The sequence below is a fragment of the Monopterus albus genome, unplaced genomic scaffold, assembly GCF_001952655.1.
Source record: "Monopterus albus unplaced genomic scaffold, M_albus_1.0 scaffold1.1, whole genome shotgun sequence".
Taxonomy (NCBI): domain Eukaryota; kingdom Metazoa; phylum Chordata; class Actinopteri; order Synbranchiformes; family Synbranchidae; genus Monopterus; species Monopterus albus.
This window is the reverse complement of record NW_018127881.1, coordinates 5253776-5277210: the sequence shown is the minus strand read 5'-3', so window position 1 is coordinate 5277210 and position 23435 is coordinate 5253776. Positions and strand designations below refer to the sequence as shown.

Below are 23435 nucleotides of genomic sequence, written 5' to 3'. Positions count from 1 at the left end.
GTTTAGATGTGTGTCTCTGTGCTACTGTAGCCCTGCATGTAAGTACGAGGCAAACAGAATGTAGAATGACAGTACACCTTTGCTTACCCTGTGGCAGCCTCAAACACATAACAGGTGTTGAGTGGAATTGATTTTCTGAGGAAATGTTTCTGCAGAGCATAGTAATGCTCAGAAGGACTACAATAGCATACAGAGTGAAACTGGATGCTTCTCTGACTGTGTGTTAAGAAGACAGTGCAACTCAATACCAAGCTGTCCCCAGTTTCTACTGTTTGCTTTGTATGTGTCTCAGTTTAGGGGCAATTCAATGATGTCAAAGCTACCACAGACAAACTACAGTAACATTTTAATATAAGTAAACCCTTTACTGTATGCCAGAAGATTTCAGTTAAGTGCTTTTGGCAGGCTCAAAGGGTGGAGCACAGGTTTGAGAAGCTGCCCTTTGACTGATGCAACACAAATCTGATTCCTGCAGCTGCAAGAACTTAAATTTGCAAATGATCCGATTCTATTCAACAACTCGTTGGTAGGAACGAAGGGATCTGAGTTCTACTTTCTACTGGAGGGCTGTTTGTTTTATCTTTGTGCCCAAATTTCACTGCCTGTGTTCCAAATGCAATTCACTAGAAGCAAGACAGAGCAGCGATGGCCCAGCAAGCTAGAGAGCAGTGCAAGCAAAACAAAGCAGTGAATCAGAAAAATAAAAAACAGTTCCTGATTGTTTCACAGCAGTTATGTTCTGAAGCACAAATAATCACAGGCATCACTAGCCTCAACACAGGTCTTGAGCAAGTCCCCAGTACCTTACACGTCATTCATTATATGAGAACTACTTCTGTGCTGGTGAATGTAATTTTGAGGATGCACACATTGTAATATGAACAGTGTGCAGTGCTGAAAAATAACAAACCCCAGCACGCTGCCACAGTGGCCAGTTGCTCGGGAGCAATATTTCCTTAGAAATGCCTGAAAACATTAAGCTCAAGACAAATAAAGCCTTAGTCAAATACTCTCATGTGCAAATAGTGGCTTCATTATGGCTTACTGAGAGTTGACTGGGTGGGAAATACTCCAGTACATGGCTAAATGACTTGGACTTCTCAAAGTCACGGTTTCTAAGGAGGGCCAGGAAGAGGAGACTTGATGATTGAGATCATTAGAACAGAGTTTCAGAGGAGTGGAAGGGCACTGGCACAGTAGGTGTGTCTGAGGCTAAATTGAAAGGATTTTTATAACTGCATGAAGGGAGCTGGACCGCAGGCTAAAGGTCTTCAGAGCAAATTGCTTTTAAAAGGTATTAAGGAAGGCAATTTTGTGATATCATGTAAAGGTGTCCCACTTTCTTTCGTGACGGCAGCTTGATTTCACAGCTCCATCTCTTTCTCCAACTCCTGTTGCCCTCCCCTTATTTTCTTTCTCCTGCTTAGTCACACAAATAGAAACACACACAAGAGGACTGTGACTGCATTGCGGTCAGGAAAACGAAGACCATACGGGTGCCATGAATTGTTCCACTGTTCTCCTCCTACTGCTTTTGTTGGTGGGCCATGGGAACACAGCAAACAATGGCAATGACTGGAGGGATGGGGGCTGCATGGAGGAGGACAGGAAACAAAGAACAGGAAACCGTGTCCTCGAGGAGAGAGAGAAAAAAGTGAACACACAGACTGACAGGAGACTGTGGTCAAGCTGTAGAAACTGTGGTATGAAGACCTGGAAGTTGGCCATGCAGCTGAAGGTTAAGGAGAACTGAAAATCTGGCTGCTGCAACCCACAGAGTTTTAAGCATAACCCTCACAAACAAACAACCTCTCTTCCGACCCAGTTGGTAATTGCATTTAGGTAAAGAAACTTATCAACATACAATGTATCTCGTGGCTGTGATCAATACCCCTCGCTTTGTGACTCCAGTTAATTTGATGGCTAAATGATTAGTCATGCTTTGTGATATACAGCTCCACCTCAGTGACCCCTCCTCCCCTAAACACTCTATGTTTTCATTAGCAGCTCAGCTCTATTCTGAGCTTTGTCTCATTAACATTCACAGAGCCGTGATGGATATATGGGCTAATCAATGCCCCCTCTTCTCGGCTGTCATCCACGATTGGACCATATGCACAACCACTCAACCTCAAAGGTGGCCAGTTGTCTGGTCCTTATGTCGCTGCATGCCCCATGTCACAATATTGACAAGCCTGGGAGCATCCACTGTTTTGTGTGTACTTTCATTCTGCACCCTTTTCCAGTGTAATCAAAGATTTATGTGTGGCTTCCTGCCAAACTGTATCTCCTTTATTTTTGGTGGTTTTATATGAAAAACAATGTTTTCCTATAAACCAGAGATTTGCATGCAAGGCAACATATTGATTTCCAACAAAACAGCTAGAGAAGAAAAGAACAAATATAATCTTGACTGTTTTAAGTTGGACACACTGGTCTTCAGGGATCGACCTTGTTAGACTGACAGACCGGGAGTTATTGGTTGACCAGAGTGCTCCTTGCCTCCTGGGTCATCTTCCATATGTTTAAGTTACCAGGGTGAATTCAGAGGGCAAAGACTGGCTAACCACATATGGACACACTTTTTTAAGATTAGATGCCACATAAACATGTTAATCAACTATTTTACACAGGTTCACAAACCACAGTAGTAAAACTGGGGTTCAGGGCAGTGGTGGCCTAAAGGTTAGAGAGGCAAGCTTATGCCCGGAAAGTCACTGGTTTAATTAATCTCCAGACCAGCAGGATCAAGACAGGTTGGGACAGGTGACAAAACAGCTTGCCTCACTCTCATTAACCCCACGGCGGTGCCCTTGAGCAAGGCCCTTAACCCCAACTGCTCCAGTGCAGCTGTTCAGTGGCCACAGGTCAGTTTGTGGTTGTATTGCACAGCTTCCAGGTGTGAATGTGACTAGGATGGCCTTGAAAAAGAGAGGCAGCCTCTCCGTGAACCTTTCCCTGAATAAATAAAAGGTAAAAAAAGACATTTACATGTATACTTTCTCTCAGCATGAATAACCTGAAGTATATCTCAGAATCAATCCCTTATATAATTACTCACAGGAGAGAGATCTGGGTGAGTGTTTTGCTCATACAAGGTCTGGGAGCTATACAACAGAGCCAACCTGGCTCAAACCAATTGACATCTTAGAAGTCTTTTTTTTTTTAGCCCCTTGGCTCTTACAGGATGAAAGCGCAGCCAAGCATTTAAAATGCAAACTGAGCCACGAGAAATGGAGGCTGTTTTGCTTAAGAGCACATGGGCTCACATCGCATGAAGTATCTGTTTGTGGAAGCCATACTAAGCTGGGCTGTTTATATCCACCGCAGGTTCTGCAAGGGAATTTCAGCAGCAGGAAGGATATTGCTGTTATTGGCTTAAATATTATTCATGGGTTAAATATATATCCTCGTCAAATGTGAGACACTGGGAAGAGAGAATGAAGACAGAGCCTAAGACACATGGCGTATCAGTTCAGCTCTTCTGTTACATGGACATGAACCACACATTGGGAATCTACTAAAATTTTTAAAGGACGTTTACTGAGGTTTTAGTATATTATCTAGTCCTTGGTGTTCACCTTGAAGTGATGTCCTGGGTACTTAAATAAGCAGCATTTACACTTAGTCACATCGCATCTTGGGTAGGATCCGGCAGCTTATCAGCTAAGTGCAACCAAGAATCATTCGAAGTAGACTGAAATCTCATTGCTGTGTTCAAGAGAGATGTTAAAGTAAATCCCTACTCATAGTGTCTGTCCCCTGTGACACTGAAATGAAAGTGAAGTTAGCTGTCATTCTGTGTGTCTCATTAAAGTCACAGGAAAAGTGACTTCACCACATGGTCATAATGAAGGATACAGTGATCTTTTCTAGCATGTACCTGATCCCCTATTAGTTCAGTAACTGAATGATCTGAGTGGGTGAAGGAGTGGTAGGAGTGACAAACTGTAAAAGCTAGATGAAAAAAGTGTCTAGCTGTAGTTCGTAAATGTGATTAATGTGTTTTTATTTAAGCTAAACATTTATTGTTGTAGCTACACTGCTAAATAGCAGATGTTTTTCTTTTTCTGGTGCTTTTGGCAGTTAACTAAACAGATTTTACTCAGATCCTTAAAATGACAAGTTTAAGTGGGTCCTAATGTTGCATTTTATGGCTCGTTGCGTATTGGGTGTTCTTGATTTACCACAATCCATGATAATGTATGGATCAAACAAGTGATCATGCATATAATTTACAACCGAGCAATCAACAAAAGAGTGAGCGCTCTGTGTGTTTGTATGCAAGTGTATACGTGCCTTTGCATGCTTGTGTGTGTAGGTGAGGATGTGTGTGTAATTGACTGTCATTTTCTACAAGCAAGCTCATTATAAAACCAATTAAACCTGCCTTACTCTCATTACGGAGCTGTGGGGCCTAAGAGGAGATTGAGGACCTGTTACACTCCCAAGTGGATTCTGCCTGGTCAGCCATGTTTTAAATTATACTGTAAAACCACTTTTAATACTAAAATCAAACACCACAAACTGAGCGTGATGGGCCAGTGTTTGTCTGAGCTTATCTCTGCTCCCCTGGCTCTTGGTCAACCTCATCATCCCAATTAAAAACAGGCACAGTATTAGTCCCTCTCTAGAGGATAGTTTTGGGATTTTTATACATGGTTTCACCACAGAAATCCATGTTATAGTCTAAATCTGTATTTATGAAATGGAAACTGTGGGAAAAAATTATATAAACTGAATCATTTATTGCATGGGACTGTCATATGGGAGAGGGCGAAAGAGTAGGAGCAAGAGTAAGAGCATGAGAAACAAAACAGACAATGAGCAAGAAAGAAGGAAGCTTCAAAGACCGGATTGTGCACAGTGTCAAGGTAATGACAGTCTGACCAGAAGCTGCTTCCTCTTCTAAACTGGAATCAACAGACAATCACTATTGTGCCCATTACTCTATTGTTTGTATGGAAGATGTTGCGGCACTCTCTCCGTACCCTACGGTATTTACCCTTCTATACACATAAACCAATACATGCATGTTTGCCCTTATTTTGTTCCTCCCTTCTTCATTTTTGGCTGGCAGAGCTGAAGGTTGGAGAGACACAGCTGCCTGGAAGGTGGAGGCGTGATTGACTGATGAAGTTTTGGTGCCCAGGGGATCCAATCATGTAATCAGTTTGTATTGATTGACTGTCCCCACTGAGAGACTGCTGAGGCTCTGCCACTGTGTGTGAGCTAGACCTGGCGCGCATTCAAAATCTTCTGCAGTCAAATTTGATTTGGGGTGGCGAGGTTGTCTAAGTCCACAAATCGGGAAACGAGGAAGGCTGGCCTAATCGCACTGCAGACAATTCCACATTTCTCTGCTACTTATCATCTTGCATTTATTTTAATTATAATGACTGAGAAATTAATTCAGCTTTACTGTAATTGCATCACATGGTTAATGATCCAATCTCCCTGGGATTTAAATAGGGCTTCAACCTGGGTTTGCATAGCTAATGAGTATTTTTTTCTCTACCTGTCATGCTTTATTCAGTTTGCTCTCTCATTTTCTTGGCACATTCTTCATGTGTCAAGTTATCATTACTGTACAGTATGATGCAATTCACATCATTACTGCCCCAACAGTAAAAGATGTGTTTTTATGAGAGCAAATAAAGGTATTTGCTCTCATAATAATATGCCTAGTATTTTGTGGTGCAAAACACAATGGGAAATGGTTGTGCAATACTGTATAAAACCAGACAAAGAAGAAGGTTTGTCTTTGTGGTATACAGAAGAATGGTCAAACCCTTTCATCAAGTAGTACTACAAATGGGTAATAAAGAGTTTTTCAGCTTACTCGCCACTTTACTTCTTTACAAACATCTCCCCTTTCCACAGCTAAAACATCAATAAGACACTTATTACAAAGAGAGACCTGGTTATTTGTTTTCCTCACTGCAGTGCATCTTGTTTATAGGCAGAGTTGGGAAAAGAGAATCGAAAACCCTTCACCAGTGGGCATCTGTTCTCCATGCTTACATTTAATGAGCCCCAAAAGATTGCTGCCTGAAAGTTATTCCAAAGTTAAATTAAGGCTGAGCTCACTGAACACATTTCAAATCTCAGCTGTGCCGTAGCTATAACCTCAGCGGTGGATGTGGGTCATTGTCACACCGGCCAATTGGACTACTGACTGAGTAGCAGCAGATTCAACAGTCTTTCCTCCTTTCTCTTCTCAGTTTCACCAGGGTGGTCATTGAAATTCAGATGGGTCACCTCCTTTTCTTTTTTTTAACCTGTTTTAACATAGTTTTATATTTTCAGCTGGCATTTATAAACACCGCTGAAAACTGCACTTGACTTTTGTGAATTCTGTTTGATGCACCTGTGCACATGTGGCAGCAGAGGACGTTCTGCATTCGGCGAGCATTGTTTGTTTGCAATGGCATTTATAAAACAGAACAGTGGGGAAAGAGGAGATGAATTGTGACCCACTTGGCTTTTGATAGGTGGGACTAACGAAGACGCTTTTGCTGCACGCCACCACAAGTCACGAATGTGCTGGATGCAAAACGCCGTAAATGAAAAGAAGACAAATCATTCATACATTTAACTCCACTGCAAACACCCACACCCAGTTTACTGTGTAGACCTTCAGTTACACATTTATCAAAGCATACTAATGCAGCAACACAGGAAAAGTTAGCATACAGGCTATAAACCACAGGAAACTGCTGAGTGGAAACCAAATTGGAATTACGTTGGTGGACAGTTACTTGGGAAATGTACTTATTTGCTCTCATCTATGCAAAAAAAAAACAAAAACAAAAAAAAAACAAATCTGTGATGTTTTTAGTTTTCAGTTGGTGTTGGTCTATCTTAGACAATAATAATAATAATAACAATAATATAATAACAATGTGACAGCCCCCCAGGAGTGAAGCCACAGCAAGTTGATCAGTATAGTTCATAAACCCCACGTCCTACATGTTAATGGAATAATGCTTCTTTTCTTAGGCAGCTGACAACATTTGAAAAATATTTTCTTATAATGCAATGTTTTGGATGAACAGTAGGAGCTTGTATACAGATGCAAAAGACACAAACTGATTTACAGCAGAGGACAGATGTGACTGTAGTGACCATTCAGTCACTATGTCCTGCACAATGGCATTCACTCTCTCTTTATCTCTGTTTCTCTGTGCTATGCAGATCAGGGTAGACGGTCCTTTGCAGGGAGGAGTGTTGTACGAGACAGTGACTGTGATGAAGGATAACAGCCCCATCCTCCGGGACATGGCCTTCTCCCAGGACGGGAACTCTCTCTATGTCATGTCAGACAGTCAGGTGAGGAACCGCCTTCATTTGGCTGCAGCTGTCAGGAGAAACAATGAGCAGTGGGCAGATGTAGCCCATAGGTTCTCAGCTGGAAGTCTGCGGGTTGGAAGCTGGAAGCCCATTCGACATGCTGACGTGTCATTGACTGAGTAACGTATGTGTAGCATGAAATTCGAAAGGTTTACTGGACATGAAAAGGTACAGAATGGGGTCAATGGAAACTGTGCTGAACAAACAGAAAACATTATTTACATTTACACTAAGGCACAAAACCAATTAGTAATAAAGAAATAAGAAATTCAGATTTATAAATTCTAATATATATAATTCTAATTTATCATAATGGTGAAAAAAAAAAGTTTGGTCTGCACAAACAGCATTATTTTCAGTGTTAGCATTATTGTGTACAGCTCAGGAATTAGCCATAAACTATTTTAAATCAAAAACATAAATTTATGATAAATGATAAATTAATGCTAATTTCTACCAGATGATTATGACTCATCCCCAAAACCCAGCATGGTAATTCTCTAACATTAACAAACTGTACAGTATGTCTACAACAGGGACTGTTCTATATGCAGACTGTGTGTAAGGGGGTGGACGACTGCTCTAATTACTTATCCATGTGAATCAACAGCGAATAAACCTTTTATAAGCAACACATACATACACACACACACGTCCCATAAAAAACTGTTAGTGACTTTCTTTCTGTGTCTGTATAAGCCCTAGTCTGCTCATCACTTGGCCTGGCATGACAGAATAGAGCATTTGTTGTTGTTGCTGTTGTTGTTGGACAATATTCTCTGCACTCATCGGAGATAAGAGCGAACAGCGATAATCACTTTCAACTCCTGTCAAGTGATTATTTTGGTGCTGCTGCATGGTACTCTGAAATGGGATAAGGTTTCAGTGCATCCGAAACAAAAAGCTCTCAAATGTCTTCTGATTGCTGGAATGTATTGAGCCTGAGTCACAGCAAAGAGGGGCAAAGGGCAACTGGACAATTTGAGCTGTGTCAGTTATTTCAGAGTGGCTCCAAAGTCTTTTCTGGGCGCTTGAGAAACAGCCCCCAAAGTCTATAAAAGCATGATGTTTAAGAGAACAAGAGGCGTCATCAAAAGAAGCGAGGGAGCACAGAGATAGTATTGTGTTGGAATCTAGTGTCTTCTAAAACAAATCAAGGCAGCTCCTCCTTCTGTGTGATGGACTGGAAGAGACAGGGCATCACTTATTGATGAGTTCTGGTCGTTTAAGGAGAGACACTTAGTTCCTTCAAGGAGATAGCAGACTACTCTTTTCACTCCGCCTCCAGTGACACATAACAGAGTAAAAACCAAACCCATCTTGGCCAGGCATTTTCTCTCAATATTAGGAGAGATATGGCTTTGTAGCTCTCGGGAGCTTGGAGTAGAGTAAAGCCTTCCTCTTTCTGTTTCTGTCTCCATCTTCGCTCAGCTTCCCCTTCAGATTTTCCCCCAGCTCAGTAAAGCAGTCCTCCAGGGACAGGGTTTCACTCACAGATTTCCCACATTTCCAGTAGATCCCAGAAAAGAGTGATTCTGGGATTCCTGGGAACCAAACAATGCAGGAATGGTGTGGAATGAGGAGCGAAGCACAGATTTGGCTGGGATCTGCCAACCCTTGTTGAATAACAATGAACCTCTCTGTCTCCTGCCGAGTGAAACATGCAGGGTGCATGTTTCACTCGGCACGATGATGAAGAGCAGGAGAGGCAAGAGGGAATCAGTGTCTATGCGTGAGGATACGTGTGCGGCTGTGTCCAAACAGCATTTGGGAACCATTACTGAAATGAAAACAAAATCCCCCAAAAAACAACAAAAACAAATTATTCGCAGCAGTTCATCTTTTTCAAAACAGTGTGCCTTTAGTTTGATCCTTTTTAAGAACAGAACACAGCTTTCAAACACACAGTAACCTCACCGAACGTCAATCATCCGTCTGCAAAATGATGGCTAAGGCTTAAACCTTAGTGAAGGCAGGAAACTGCTGCAGGGTTTTTCCAGGGCAATCTCTCAAAGTGCCACTCTGTAAAATGCTACATTTTAGCTTGAAATCCTGCCCATCCACTTCTTCATTTCTCTCTACCTCTGTTTATCTCCCCTCCTCACCTGTATGCGATAATAGCAGCTCCCAACCTTTCTTGTCTGAGGTCCCCCACAGCTATATCCGATTAATTCAAGTAGAGAATATTAAGCAGCATGCTAGTCAACACTATTAATTATATAAAACTAGGTAAAAATTGCATTTTTTTTCATACAAGACATATTAATCCTGGAATTGCTAGTAATATACAATATGTCACACCTGAGTTAGGATGGTTCATGTTTAGTCTGTCACTTGTATCTGGTAGTTTATTGCTTACTGATCACTTTGTAATCCTGTTTGCATGTTTATTACATCCTTACAAATTTCTGGATTTTTTTCTCATCAAAACCTATTCTATTTAAAAAAAAAAATGTTTCAAGGCACACTTAGCATTTCACCCCTGGTTTGGAATCACTGGTGTGCAGCACATCAGAAAGTGGAAATGTAATATAACGGTGCATGGCATGAAGTGTGGGAATATTAGTTTCAAACTGAAAACCCTCATTATATCTTTAAGTAGATAACTCCCTGCATTAGAGCCAGGGGTACTTGGAATGATAAACTTGAATTAATTTCTAAACTGTCACTTATCAGTAGTTTTTCTGTCCTACGTAGCACACTTCACAAGTTCGAGTCAAAGCATGATGAAAGTACATGAAATGAGGATTATAAATAGAGCACAGTCTTGTCAGAAGTGATCTTATCTGTTTAAATGTTATTGTTTACTCAACTGAGACATTTATTATTATTACAATTTTCCTACAATTTCATTTTCATTCTTGCCCAAAAACCAAATGTTTAATTTAAAAATGTTATTATTATTAAATTCAAATAATAAATAAAGAAAAAAGTTACAGCATTACTCTGCAGCTCTTCCACATGACACAGACAGTCACATGATGGCAGGGGATTTTCCACAGCCACGCTGAGGGCATGGATGATAGCTGTGCAGAAGTCTAAAAGCCTCCATGCTCATCCCACTGCATTCAAAGATTCCAGTAAATCTGGATAAAAGAGTTTAAGTGCTAGCCAAGTGGTAAGATGACGAGGGTGAACATTAGTGTGAGGGGCATTCCAGATGTTGTGAAAGGATAAAGGTTTTGTAGCTCTCAAAGCTTGAAAAGTGGATGTGATTATCATACTGCACTGCAATGATGCAACACTGATAATATTCAGAATCAGACAGACTAAGATTCCGCCTCTCAGGATTTACATTGGTTTTTCTCCGTTTGCTTTACATGATCAGTTTCTACTGAAAACGTTCACTCAGAGAAGACTAGACAGAAGCTGGATGAGAAGTACTAAATACAGTCATAAATGATTTATGAGGCATTTACAGTACACTGAACATGAACTGAGCACGAAAGTCTTAATTCTGTGGTCCAGCAATCAAAGAAGGAGGAAACAGTATACTGTGAAATGAAATCCCTGCATCACCAAAATATTAACTTGAAATAGCATAAATAAGTAGCACTCATTTAAAATAAAACTAGAATTACTGCTTCGCGGTTGTGTGCCTCTGCCAACCGGTCAAATTGACGGGTACGGGACAGAAGTGAAACATAAATGCCTCCTGCCGCAGCTAATGCTGGCGCAGAAGCATAAAAATCATACACCGTAGAGGTTTTCATATGCTTCAATCTACTGTAGGTTTTACCATGAAAGTAGCATTAAATGTAAAGAATACCCATGTACAGTATCATTACATTTATTTACTGGTGCCCTTCTTTGGTTTGGAAACAATAACACTGTACATTATTATACAATTTAAACAGAACTGAAATCATGACATTATCATTTTAGCAAACAACAAAACTATAGCTGTAGTAGTCTGGATATTTTATCAGAATTGTTGGTTTGTCCTTTGTCAGTTATTTCCACTGATGCTCTATCGTAATGCTGGCTTTCCAACCTTTGGCTATAATCTCTGTTTTAAACATCCATGCTATTTGGCCCCACCTGTCTGGCTACTTTCAAAGGCTATAGCAACCACTGACATCAGTGATATAGTAGGAGAACCATTAAAGGCTACAAAAATAATAATAACATGAACTGACATATCCTAGCGATTAAGATACAGTATGTTAAACATATAACAGCAAGAGTGAGATTTCTGCCAGGGACCAGCGGTTCATTGTTCTACCCTTCTCTCTCTGTCCACATGTGGCGACTTTATCTCAAATGCCAATATGCAAATAAGGCAGAAAACTAAAAAGATGGTATAAAATGAAAACAGTATGTAACAAGACCAACATACAATGGAACTAACAGAGAGGGAGAATGATCAGGTCGATTCACATGCTGATCTAGTATCAGTTCAGCACCCTGTGAACATAAAACCTAAGGATATGTCTTTTGACCTTATCTGGATTCAACATGGTGCATTCTACCAAACAAATCAACTCTGATGTGCAGTGGGAGCTTCACATTTGATTTTCAGCCGGGCCACAGAAAGCAGAAGATCCATTGCTCTCCCCTTGTAAAGGTCACGCTTCCTCACAGACTACCTTTGTTAGTTTAGACGAGCTCCAGTCCACAACAATTCATGGATTATTCCTACTGCGTCAGACATGGACATAAGAGCCCTCAGCCCCTCCTGCAGTACAAAATCATTTTGCTAATGGAATGCACCAAATGGGTTCTGAAACTGCTGGGTTAAAAAAAAGAAAAAGTTATTTCATAGGGAGCAGAAGATAATCCATTTTTCCAACACAGACCTGAGAGAGCACCCACTTATGCTATCAAGTCACCGGAGACACTCTAATCCATAATCCACTCTTCATTTGTGATTGCTTACATCAGGAAATTGCTCGCATCATACGTCCAGACCTAGAAGAATAATAAAGTATAAAATGGCCAGTGTCAGGCTGCAGCTCTAACCCAGTTTTGTATGCAGGGGTGGTGCTGGCCAAGTGAAGGCACTGACTCTCACAGCAGCTGATGGAGAGCTTATGCTTTGACAGACATTCACACATGGAAGTAGCGGTAGTAGTACAGAGTGTGCTTGTCTGTTTGATTATTATGCCTTTTTGCTTGTGCGTGTTCCTCTCTGCAAAAAATACCAGCACAAATCTATAGTGTATTCTTACAGAGTAATTACTATTGCAGGAGTCCACAAATTGTAATGCTGTAGTGGAACAAGAACATTGTTTATCAAATGTTATAAAGAAAAGTTTAATATGTATATTGCTGCAGAAATTCTCCTCAAAAACAGTAGCGGTGGTGTCATTTCATGTCTTTCTGCCGTTCGAGAGAAACAAATTAGACAATTCCTCATGTGGGCAGGACCAAAATACTTCATGTTGCAAATTTGTGTCAGCAGCAAAAAGTAGAATAAAGGTCATTTTCCCTTGGGAACTTCTACAGTGTGCGGCCTTCTGCGGTGAATCTTGCATGTATTGCAAAAGACAACATGATGAAATCGGCTTTGGTCTCTCCTCATCAGAACTGATTATTATTTCATCAGAATATTTTGGTTTCATGCCTTCACTGACCTTATTTCCACTCCATGGTGACCATTTTTAACACGCAGTCCTTTACATGGCAGCGCAGATTACACATGCAGATCAAGCAACAAGTTTCCTTTATCTAGTTTTAAATTATAGGTGTATTTCTGAATCATTTGTATATTATTGTGTGCATCAATATATAGACTCCCAATTCTGATTTCCTAATACATGTATATCATTTTCTTCCACGACGCAGCTACTGTACATATTTACTGAAAAATTGAAGATGCCCAGCTGAGTGTGCAGTGTGTTTATAATTCTGATTCACTACAGAATAATGTATGCGGAGCTGGAGATCACATCATTTGAGTTCCCTGTATCACTGATCTGTTCTCCTAATCGCCAAGTGAGCTTAATGAAGCATCAGCTAAAAGTGCAGTTTGCCTTTCTGGTTTAAAAAATGTTGAAAAATTCCTTTGGCTTTTTTAGAATGATAAAACTATCTTCACTGATAAAACTAGTGTTACTTTACAACGTGAAGAATGCTGTCCCACCTTATTACTATTTAAAACAAACAAACAAGCAAAAACTTATCACTGTAGAACAAATTAACTACACTAAATTCAGGATTCAGGTAGAGTAGATGCAAAAAACCTGCACATGGTGATTCAGATCCACTATAAAGATCGTATCATATGGACCAGTGTATACAACAAAAGGGCCAAATTGGGCTTAACTTGCTGGCAATGTTTCCCACCCCGAGTGTGACTAAAGGTGGCTGCCATTGGAATCATATCCTAAGACATTTTGCTGAGTGTAGTTTTTATTTTCTCTTTAAAAACGCTTTAACTCGTGGTACTGCATGTTTTTGATCATTTACCAGTGCATCTTTCTTTAATATGTGTTCATACACAGTGTAAAACTCCCCGTCATTCCTCTGCTGCAGGTGGCTCAGGTCCCTGTGGAGGCCTGTGAACAGTACGGTACATGTGCCGAGTGCCTGAGCTCTGGTGACCCACATTGTGGCTGGTGTGTCCTCTACAACATGTGAGTCCACTCGCTTCATCTTTTCCCATGCCCACATACACACATCACATTCAAGAGATTAAAACCACAACATTACTGTTTACCAAAAAGCTGGTGGAGAGCTATAAATAAAGGTAAGCATGTGGTCGTGTGATCTAATATAACAGATTTATTGTAGTCTCTGGAGTTCACCATTATAAACAGCTGGTGGGACAAAGAGAAAACCAGGAAGTGATTGTTGGACAATGTGATCCCTCTTACACTGTGCCATTTAGGGCAGCAGAAACTGCATACCCAGCAGATTTTATTGTCTGTCAGGCAAGAGGATGACTGCTGTTAATGGAGGAGGGAGGGATTAGTCTTGCAGTCGCAGCGGGTGTACGAACTGGACCTCCACATCCCTGGGGAACATTTTGGATCTGAGGGGGCACGCTTATCTCTTCCATCTTAATTATCTGACCCCCAGGGGTCTTGATATGGAGCTAAGGGGATTAAAACTGTGTGTTTCTGAACCAGCTGTTGTGTTTGGAGCTGACCTCAGCGAGGGACGCACCCCTGTCTCATCAATATGATGTCTGCGTTTCTGCCAGCGATATCTTGACGGTGATCAACACTATTTAAATTGCAGCCTCTCAGTGTTATCAAATTGCCAGTGAAGTGAGAAGAAAAAAAAAGGTGTTTTCTTTTATCTAAATTACCTCATTAAACAGTTGTTTTTCCTTTTTTTCCTGGAGTGCTGACTTTGTCTGCAAGTCCCATTACACTGTTTGTTTAAATTAATGCCTTACACTTATCAGTGAATAGATAGGCCACTGTTCCCTCAAGTAACCCAAAGTAAAACATGATCCCTCACACTGTGGAAGGAGGCTACTTTATTTTTTTTGTCACAGAGTGTCATCTCTCTTTCCCACGCTTACTACAGCGGACCTAACTGGTGGGGTGGGGGAATGAATATGAGAGCTGAACATGTAAAAAGACTGAAGGTAAAGGGAACCAATGGCTCCATCAGACTAAACATGGTGATAAAAGAGGCAAAATAAAAGACAATGAAAGACAGTCTGAGATGCCACTTCTGTGCCTTGGTCCGCCTCAAGGAGTCCAGCCAGCAACAGCTGTCACTGTGTCTCCATTCCGACTTCAGATTGTTCTAATTGTGTTGTAATTACATCAAGGGCCTCAGTGCTGTTTGAGCTCTCGTGAGGTGCCACCCCCTCAGCAATACTTCAGAGTGTATTAAGTACAGACTCCTTACACTTTTAAAAGATGTTGTACAGCCAGAATACTCTGAGTTTATGTTAACTGTAAGCTGAGATTGCCTGTTACTATTTCAAACTGCAAAAGACTAAACTGTTTAAAATAAATCAGTATCATTGCAGCTACATACATCTCAACAACAAACCCCATTTCTAAAGCTAGGCAAATTGCTAAAAGTTTTTAAAATCCTTTCTAACCCTTGCCAAAACTTGCATATACTTTTACTTTGCACTTCTGTCTTACCATATTATTCTAAGGTTACGCACTGCTTTTAATTGCCCGTTGGGATCTAGGAGTTGAAGCTTATTTTACTGCTGCACTCAGTGTAATTTGCTCTACAGAAAGGGACAGTAAAATATAAAAAAAGTAAAGAGACTAATCAAACCAAGTATCTGGCAGCCATGTGCAGCAGACAGGTGCGGACTGGCCGTCAGGAAGTTCGTGGATTTTCCCAATGGGCCAGTCTGTCTCAACTTGCAAGGGCAAGTCTGTCACCTTAGACATTATACAGTCTATACAATATACTGTAGATATTCAATAGGTTATCTTAGTGGCAGCAACACAACTGGCACAAACTGTAATAACAATGAGAGCTTCGGCCATCACAGTTGCAAAGTATCAGGTGCTCAAGCACTTTATTGTATGTGGTATCAAACAAAACCACACAAAGCCAGCAGCCGGCAGTGCAGAAAAAAAGTGGCAGAAATAGAAAAGGTCAGGGGATCGGCAAAGTCAGTAAGTCATCTTCTAGGAACCATGAATTTCTGAAGAAAACATCAGTATTGGACTGACAGACGTTGCCATACAAAGCCATGCAGGTAGCATGACTAAAAATCTGAGAGCTTTCTGGCTATATGTCATCACTAAACGTGTTGCACTAGCTCATATATGTTTGCTTACGAGTTTCCACTGTTCAACAGGTGCTCAAGGATGGATCGGTGTCACAGGGCGGAGGAAACCTTTCGTTTTGCCACTGACATTGACAGCTGTGTGAAGGTCATTGCTCACCCAGATAGCATTGCTGTGTCAGCACACAGTATCCCTGTGAGTCTGCTTATCATTCCACCAATCAATGCACTGTCACTGGTTATGAGCGGCCACTGTGTGTAGCCTTGTACAGCCACATGTACAGTACATAAAAGCCCAGGAGTGAAGAGTAGTAAGGGAGAGAGTCTCTCCCTGTATGACATTGACTATTTAGTTTGAACATATGTACTGTGGGATGGGAGGCAAACGTGAAGAGGTGGGAGTTGTTTTTGTAGTACTGAGCTCTGTCTCTGTCTGCGTCTCTGATGCATCTGCCAAAAGGTCGATTACATTTCAAAGGTTTAATTCAGCTGTTTTTGTACAGTAGCCAAAGGCACAGAGGAGTGGTGCACAGTAAGAGCTAAGGAACAGCAGAGAATAGTTTGACATTTTGAGAAAAATACTATTCATTTAAATGTTAAAAATAAATTTGGAAACAGGAGATGCTAACTTACAGTAGCTTAGCTCGGCGAAGCTTTATTCAAATGTTGCAAAACCTGCCTACCGACACCACTGGAGCACATAACATTTGATATCTTATTTGTTTAATGTGTAACTACAGTAGATTTACCACCTTACCAAAGATTAACCTTAACCTTTGACCACTAAAATCAAATCAGTTCATCCTTGAGTCCAAGGAGGTTTGTGCCAAATCTGAAGAAACTCCCTCAAGGTGTTCCTGAGATATCATGTTGGCAAGAAGAGGACAACCTCAAAACATAATGCCTCCACTCCGGCCACTTCTGTCACTGGTGTGCAGGCATAAAACAACATATTCCAGTTTCACAGGGGGCTTATGTGCCAGACTATGACTAGCTAGGAGTCAGATGCTAGGAACAGTAACTTCCCATAGTCATTTGTCATTTTTACGCTTCAACTATTGTACGGATCAAACAAATGAGATACAGTATGCATTCACTGGTTAGCCTTAGAGGTGCAGACATCCGATTTAGTTCTGCTTCCCCTTGTTCTAGGCTTTGTGCCAAGTCAAACTGACTGACTGCTGGCTGCAACATATTTTAATCTACAAATATGACAGTTGTATCATTTCACTCTATGCCAGAAAACTAATAAGCAAATTTTCTCAACCTATACTCTAATTAACACATACAGTAAAATGTTTTATGTATTACGGTCAAACTGTATCAATCCACCAGGCCAGTCTCAAGTTGAGTACATGAAATCTTCCTCCTCTGCTTTCTTTTAGCTTCTGCTGGAGGTGAATAATGTTCCAGACCTTTCTGCTGGAATCACCTGCTCATTTGGCCAGCAGGCCCAAGTGGAGGGTCACGTCAAAGGGAACAGGGTTATGTGTCTGTCCCCAGCTGGGAAGGAAGTCCCTCAGATACCAGAAGGGCAAGGTGAGCTAATACACCAGGTCTCAAAACAAAGAAAAAGCTAAGTATTATATGTTGCCAATGTCAAATGGAAAACATATATCAACATTCCACAGTCTAACAAAAAGCAGCCCTCCATTTTTTGGTTATTCAAGGAGTCTGACACATCCCAAGGAGCTGTAAAATTTCTTCTGAGCACGTACACTAATTCTTCAATTGAAGTCTCTGACTGAAGGTTTTCTCAAGACAACAGCAGTATGTCCTTGCAGAGAAGCAGACCCCAGGTGGCTCTTTACAGAAGTGTGATAAAAATATTAATATTGTTTCTCATTCTGACCTCCGCTTTTGGCTCGTTTTAGTTCTTTCACCCAGGCTTTTTTGTCTGTCTCATCTCTTTTTCATGCTGCTCTTTCTCACTCTCCCTCCTTTCACCTGGCGCCCCCCCCCCCCCCAGACTGGGCTGGCGTAGAGCTTCGTCTAAACTCAAAGGAGACAGGTCAAATGGTCGCCAGCACGGAGGTGAAGTTCTACAACTGCAGCACGCATCAAACGTGAGTACAGCTGCCACTGCCCTCACCCTCACCCCCACCTTTGATTTGTTCAATAGATTGTAGAGCACAGCTTAATTCAGGGCAATGATGTAGTGCTGCTCACAGCCCCACTTAAGATCAGGCTGTTAGATAACCTCTGAATTCAATTTATCTGTCAGTTTTCATTTAAATCAACACGATGCATTTGCTATGGCCTGTTTGCTTTGAGTTTGCTTACACTGGCAGTTTGTGGGCTTATTGCTTATTTATGTACCTTTAAATACAACTAAACCACAGTTTTCAATCAGTTCTAAAAGAAAAAAAAATCTCAGTGACCATTATTTTTATACACTACATAATACACCATTTTGCAAAACATGCATGTTCTTTTTAATGCAACACTCTTCACTAGTCTAACTAGGACCTCTAAATAGATAAGCATTAGACTCACGCGCTCCTTTTTGTTATGACTTTGCCACAGTGTTTGTTGTCAGAAATAAGACGTACGACATTTTAAATTTTTAGGCTTGCTCTTGTGCATGGAGGGTAAATAAAACTATGTAAATTAAAGAGGACTTTATTTGAATGTGCATCTGTTTTACCCTGCTAATATAGCTCCCTAACTGGACAGGAAATCACTTTTGACTTTGAGCCATTATGCTAATGTCAATAGTATTTACCCTAACAGTGAGCTATGACAGGAGTGTTTCTAGCTGAATAACAATTATAAACACTGCTACAAAGGTGGATCCTATTAGGATGAAAGCCAATTACTAGCATTTGGTGGTTTTAAAAATAAGTCTATGTTAACAAAGCCCCAAAGAAGCTAAATCACATCACCTGTGCCATGAAATTTCTACTGTTTTCGACACCTAGAGCGACAGCTGAGAGTAGGAAAGTAATATTTCTTTTTTGAGGTGCTGAGATTTGAACCAACAGCCTTGCACACACCCTTTATTGACCTTTAACTGTGCCATGAATTATTCTGAGCCATGAGTGCACAAAAGCTGGAATTCAGGGGCACAGAGTATAATAAGATCACTCTAGGAGGAAACATTTGATTTATGGAGTATTCATAGCTAAACCCTGAAAATTAGTCCACAGTGAATACACATGCCAGCTAAATGCTCTTTGACTGTGACATGAATGTCTCAATAGAACCATATTAAGCCATTAGAGAGAAACAGTTGGAAGCTCATCACACCCGCCCCATACCAGTATGGCCTCCATTAGCTGTGGGGTGACCCTCTGAACTCCTGTGATTAATATTTCAGACCAAACATACTCCTAAACCCAGGACTTCTTCCTCCCCCACCACCTCCATCACCTCAGCATCACATCATCCTCCATAATTAATTACCCAGTGTTTGTAGCCCCCTGCCAGTCCGGTTCTATTAATACCCAACCCCCAAGATTCTTTGTCTCCCACACAGATTGTATATCCACACTGGCCGTGGGCAGCTAATTAATATCGAAATTTAATGGTGCTGCACTACATCTATCCATCCACCTGACTGCACTAACGTATAGTGTATCAAAGTATATAGTACATATGTAAGTAGGTCTTTTCTTTCTTGATTTTTTTTACTTTAGTCCAAAAAAATTGTGTCAGTTTAAGTTTAATCCATAACTGACCGTTGGTTGCAGTCAAATGAATTAGAGCCAAAGATATTGAACAATATTATCCTTCATATATTCGTCTCTCACTGCCATTCCAGATTTTGTATATAATCCACATTTGGATAGGTGACTTCAAAAACACCAGCAAACATGTTTTTCAAAAATCAGAAACATAATACAAGGCACTATAAAACTACTCAGTGAATTGTGACAATGAAAAGCTGATGCACATCTAACAAGGACGCTCATGGTTTGATATACAGTACTACGTGCTTTTATATAACACCATTAAAAGTGCTTTTGAGCAACAGAGACATTCTCCTGCCAAAATCTCATGCTCTAGGTCATTTATTGTCATCTGCCACAAACAAAATCAAAAAAGGCCTTCGCAGTCTAAAAGATGCTTCAATATTACATTTTATTCTTTAGCTTACAAACACATGGCTGATAGAGCACACAGATGCTATGGCATTTCTGCCTTCTTCAGCAAAGGCCTGTTTTGATTTTGTTTGTTGAAACTCTGCTGAGAGCATCTGACTCCTAGCTTGAGCAGAGTCTTGTTTGAAATAGTTGCCGTCTACCGCAGAAGGCCAACCATTGATAGCTCAGAGTTAGGGTGCAAGGTAAAGAGGCATTCGTCTTTAATATATTAAATACTGTGTAAATGCAAAGCGACTTAATATACAAAGCATGCAACAAATATTTTGCAGGGTCAGTGTAAATGTGTTCATTTGATCCTGCAGGTGCCTGTCCTGTGTAAACAGCACTTTTCTATGCCACTGGTGTAAGTACCGCAACCTGTGCACCCATGATCCAAGCAGCTGTTCCTTCCAGGAGGGCAGAGTCAACACCTCGGAGGTACATTAATAACACAGAGACACTGCAGAGCTACAGTTTCATTAGCTGATTAAAGTGTAGACATAAATAGCACCATTAAATTGTTACTATGCAACACTTTTACCACAAAGGCACAATGCATGATTTAATGTAAAAATACAGTCCTGTGACAAATAATCAACCAGACTACAGTCATAGTAGGCTGATTTAGATACAGGTGCTTTGAGATTAAAGCAAATAAGCATATATGTAAAAATGTTTACCGCTTTTACCATTTTCTTTTAGTTAACATTTGACAATTATCACTAAAACTACAGCTGAGGCTGATGGGAATGATGTTTGTTTTGCAAGTAATCTAAGATACTGAACAGCGCTAGATGAAAAGTCAAGAGATCACCTAAGTCATTACAAATTATCTTGGCATGACAAATCTATTCTAAATATCACAGCAATCCATCCAGTACTTACAACAATATTTCTAAAGAGATGTACTCACTGATTATCATTGTCATGCCATGAGCCATGCTGCCAGCCAGGCTAAACATTAATGACGAAGCCACTAAGATGAATACAACTGTGCTGCAAAGACTAAATATTAGCAGTAATACTATTCTGTAAATAACCAGCCATTCAAGAAATACTGGGACAATCAGTGAAAAATGTACTGCACTAAAAACCACAGATGCTTCTAGTACAACAACTGACCTTAGTCTTGTAGGCTATATAGTTGCCAGTAGTGGAATGTAACATGTAGCAGATGAATGGAAATTACATTTGGACTAGCAATTTATTGGCTCCATTAACCCCTTTGCTACATTAGTCCTTCATGTTTAGACTGCATGTGCCATTCATACAGTGCATGTTACTATAGATTAGGTACCACAGATAGTCATATGTACTATGTATGGACAATATTAAGGCAAAGTAGTATGAATAATGTAAAAAATGCAAGATTCGTTACTGTGAACAGAACAATTACATGCATTTGTATGATGTTTTCAAAGGATTGCCCTCAGCTCCTCCACTCTGGGGAAATCCTCATTCCAGCCGGTGAGGTTCGACCCATCACCCTGAAGGCCCGGAACCTTCCTCAGCCACAGTCGGGACAGCGGGGCTACGAGTGCGTGGTGCACGTGCAGGGTGTCAGCCACCGTGTCACGGCGCTACGCTTCAACAGCACCAGTGTGCAGTGCCAGAACAGCTCGGTATGTACTCCCAGCGTGAGCCTCACAGCTGTCAAATGAGGCGGACAGCTCAGATGCTGTGTAGGAAAGGTACATAGGGCACATCATTGAATACCGCCTGAGGTGCTGTGCATACTGAGAAGAACATAAAGGAAGAGGGAAGTGAGTGCGATGAGGAAAACTGAAAAGCATGTGAAAGAAAGGAGGAGAGTGACAAGGAAGGAAAAATGGAAAGCAGTTCTGTGGTTAAAGTGAACAGGATGGAAATCATAACTTCATTATGACCTTGTCTTGTAAGGTTAATGTCAGGCTAACATCAAGGTGTCCACAGAGCATGATGGTAATCTCCTCATCAGGAAGTCTGCCTTGGGATTAAGTTTCTAGGGAGCAAACGACAGGCTACATTTTAATGGAAATATATTTTGCTACTTTGTGACAATGAATGAAGAGGCCATTTTCTTCAGATGTGGATGATTGGCTACAGCAGCCAGGGTTTGTGTCCGCACATGTCAAAGAGGAGAGGAGCAGACAACCATGGCAGAAATGACAGATGGTTAAAAGCCTCATCTCTCTGTTGCCCTTTCATCCTCTCATTTTCTCCCACTCTGTCTTTCCTTGTATCTTTTTTTTACTCTATCCCATGTCTCTTTTTGACTTTCTCTCTCCCTGTATGCACTTTCCACACACTCCCTCACTCTGTTTCTGCTTTTCAGTACATGTACGAGGGTGTGAAGATCAGTGACCTGGCAGTGGACCTCTCCATTGTATGGAACGGCAATTTCATCATCGACAATCCTGAGAAGATTAAAGGTGCCTCTGCCATCCATCGCTACCAAGCCAGAGGAGTGTAAAGCACTCAATCCACAGGGCACAGATAGGTCATAGAGAGCATTTCATCATTCCAAAAGGGCCTTGAGTGAAAGTTCACAATAGAAGAGGGTGTTATCAAAAAGCGCCCAATCGCTTGTGCAGCCATAGGGGTGCAGGGTAAATCTTCATATTTGCTCAGTTTGGCTTTCGTGGCTCCATCATCATGCAAGAAAAGGTGTTGGTCATTTGTCATTCTGAGTTAATTAAACATCAAAGTAGAACTATGTAACACTAGCATCAGTCAATCACCTAATTGAAAAATATAAATATAGATCATCCTCATAGACAAGGTTATGATGGCTTTTAACATTTCAACAGGCCTTTTCATTATTTCAGTATGTTACTTTATATGGCCATACATATATGATACTTACAGCAGAAAGGATGTAAGAGAGACTCAAAGTTTTATTAGATTATTTTGACATCATTCTTCTTAATGTTTTACCAGCCCTTCAACAGTATGCGTTTTAAGTATGCATTCTGATTTGATTGATGAGTCTGATTCAGTTTGCTCAGTTGTTCAAAATGTAGCAGCACGCCCTGCTGGTCCTAAGTTTACTGCATATTTTATGGGTTTCATTCGCTTTATTAACCTTTGAACAGGAGTGCTATATCACTCATCACTGATATGGGTATGTGAGATTACTTGATATTGGAACAACTGACCAGATGTCCTATGCGTTATCCTACAGTGCACCTCTACAAGTGCAGCGCCCAGAGAGACAGCTGCGGCATGTGTCTGCGGGCAGAGAGGAAGTTCCAGTGTGGCTGGTGTAGCGGCGAGGGCCGATGCACCATGAAACAGCACTGTACCCCCGTCACCCCATACGCTAGCCGCTGGCTGGACCCCTCTGCCAAGACTGTCAA

The 23435-nt window shown here is 40.9% G+C and overlaps 1 protein-coding gene and 1 long non-coding RNA gene across 2 annotated transcripts in view; one reads left to right on the top strand and one right to left on the bottom strand.

Annotated features, from left to right (window-relative positions):
- The window catches only part of LOC109956705 (uncharacterized), an 86503-nt gene that overhangs the window by 5391 nt on the left and 57677 nt on the right, over window positions 1–23435 (bottom strand). The gene's annotated exons all lie outside the window — the stretch shown is intronic.
- The window catches only part of LOC109956527 (plexin-A2-like), a 74483-nt gene that overhangs the window by 21779 nt on the left and 29269 nt on the right, over window positions 1–23435 (top strand). Inside the window, exons 4-12 of the mRNA XM_020593749.1 lie at window positions 7198–7332; window positions 13831–13931; window positions 16085–16208; window positions 17398–17551; window positions 17982–18078; window positions 20421–20535; window positions 21519–21719; window positions 22412–22508; window positions 23261–23385. Coding sequence (XP_020449405.1) covers window positions 7198–7332; window positions 13831–13931; window positions 16085–16208; window positions 17398–17551; window positions 17982–18078; window positions 20421–20535; window positions 21519–21719; window positions 22412–22508; window positions 23261–23385 — 1149 coding nt within the window. The remainder of the gene's footprint in view (window positions 1–7197; window positions 7333–13830; window positions 13932–16084; window positions 16209–17397; window positions 17552–17981; window positions 18079–20420; window positions 20536–21518; window positions 21720–22411; window positions 22509–23260; window positions 23386–23435) is intronic.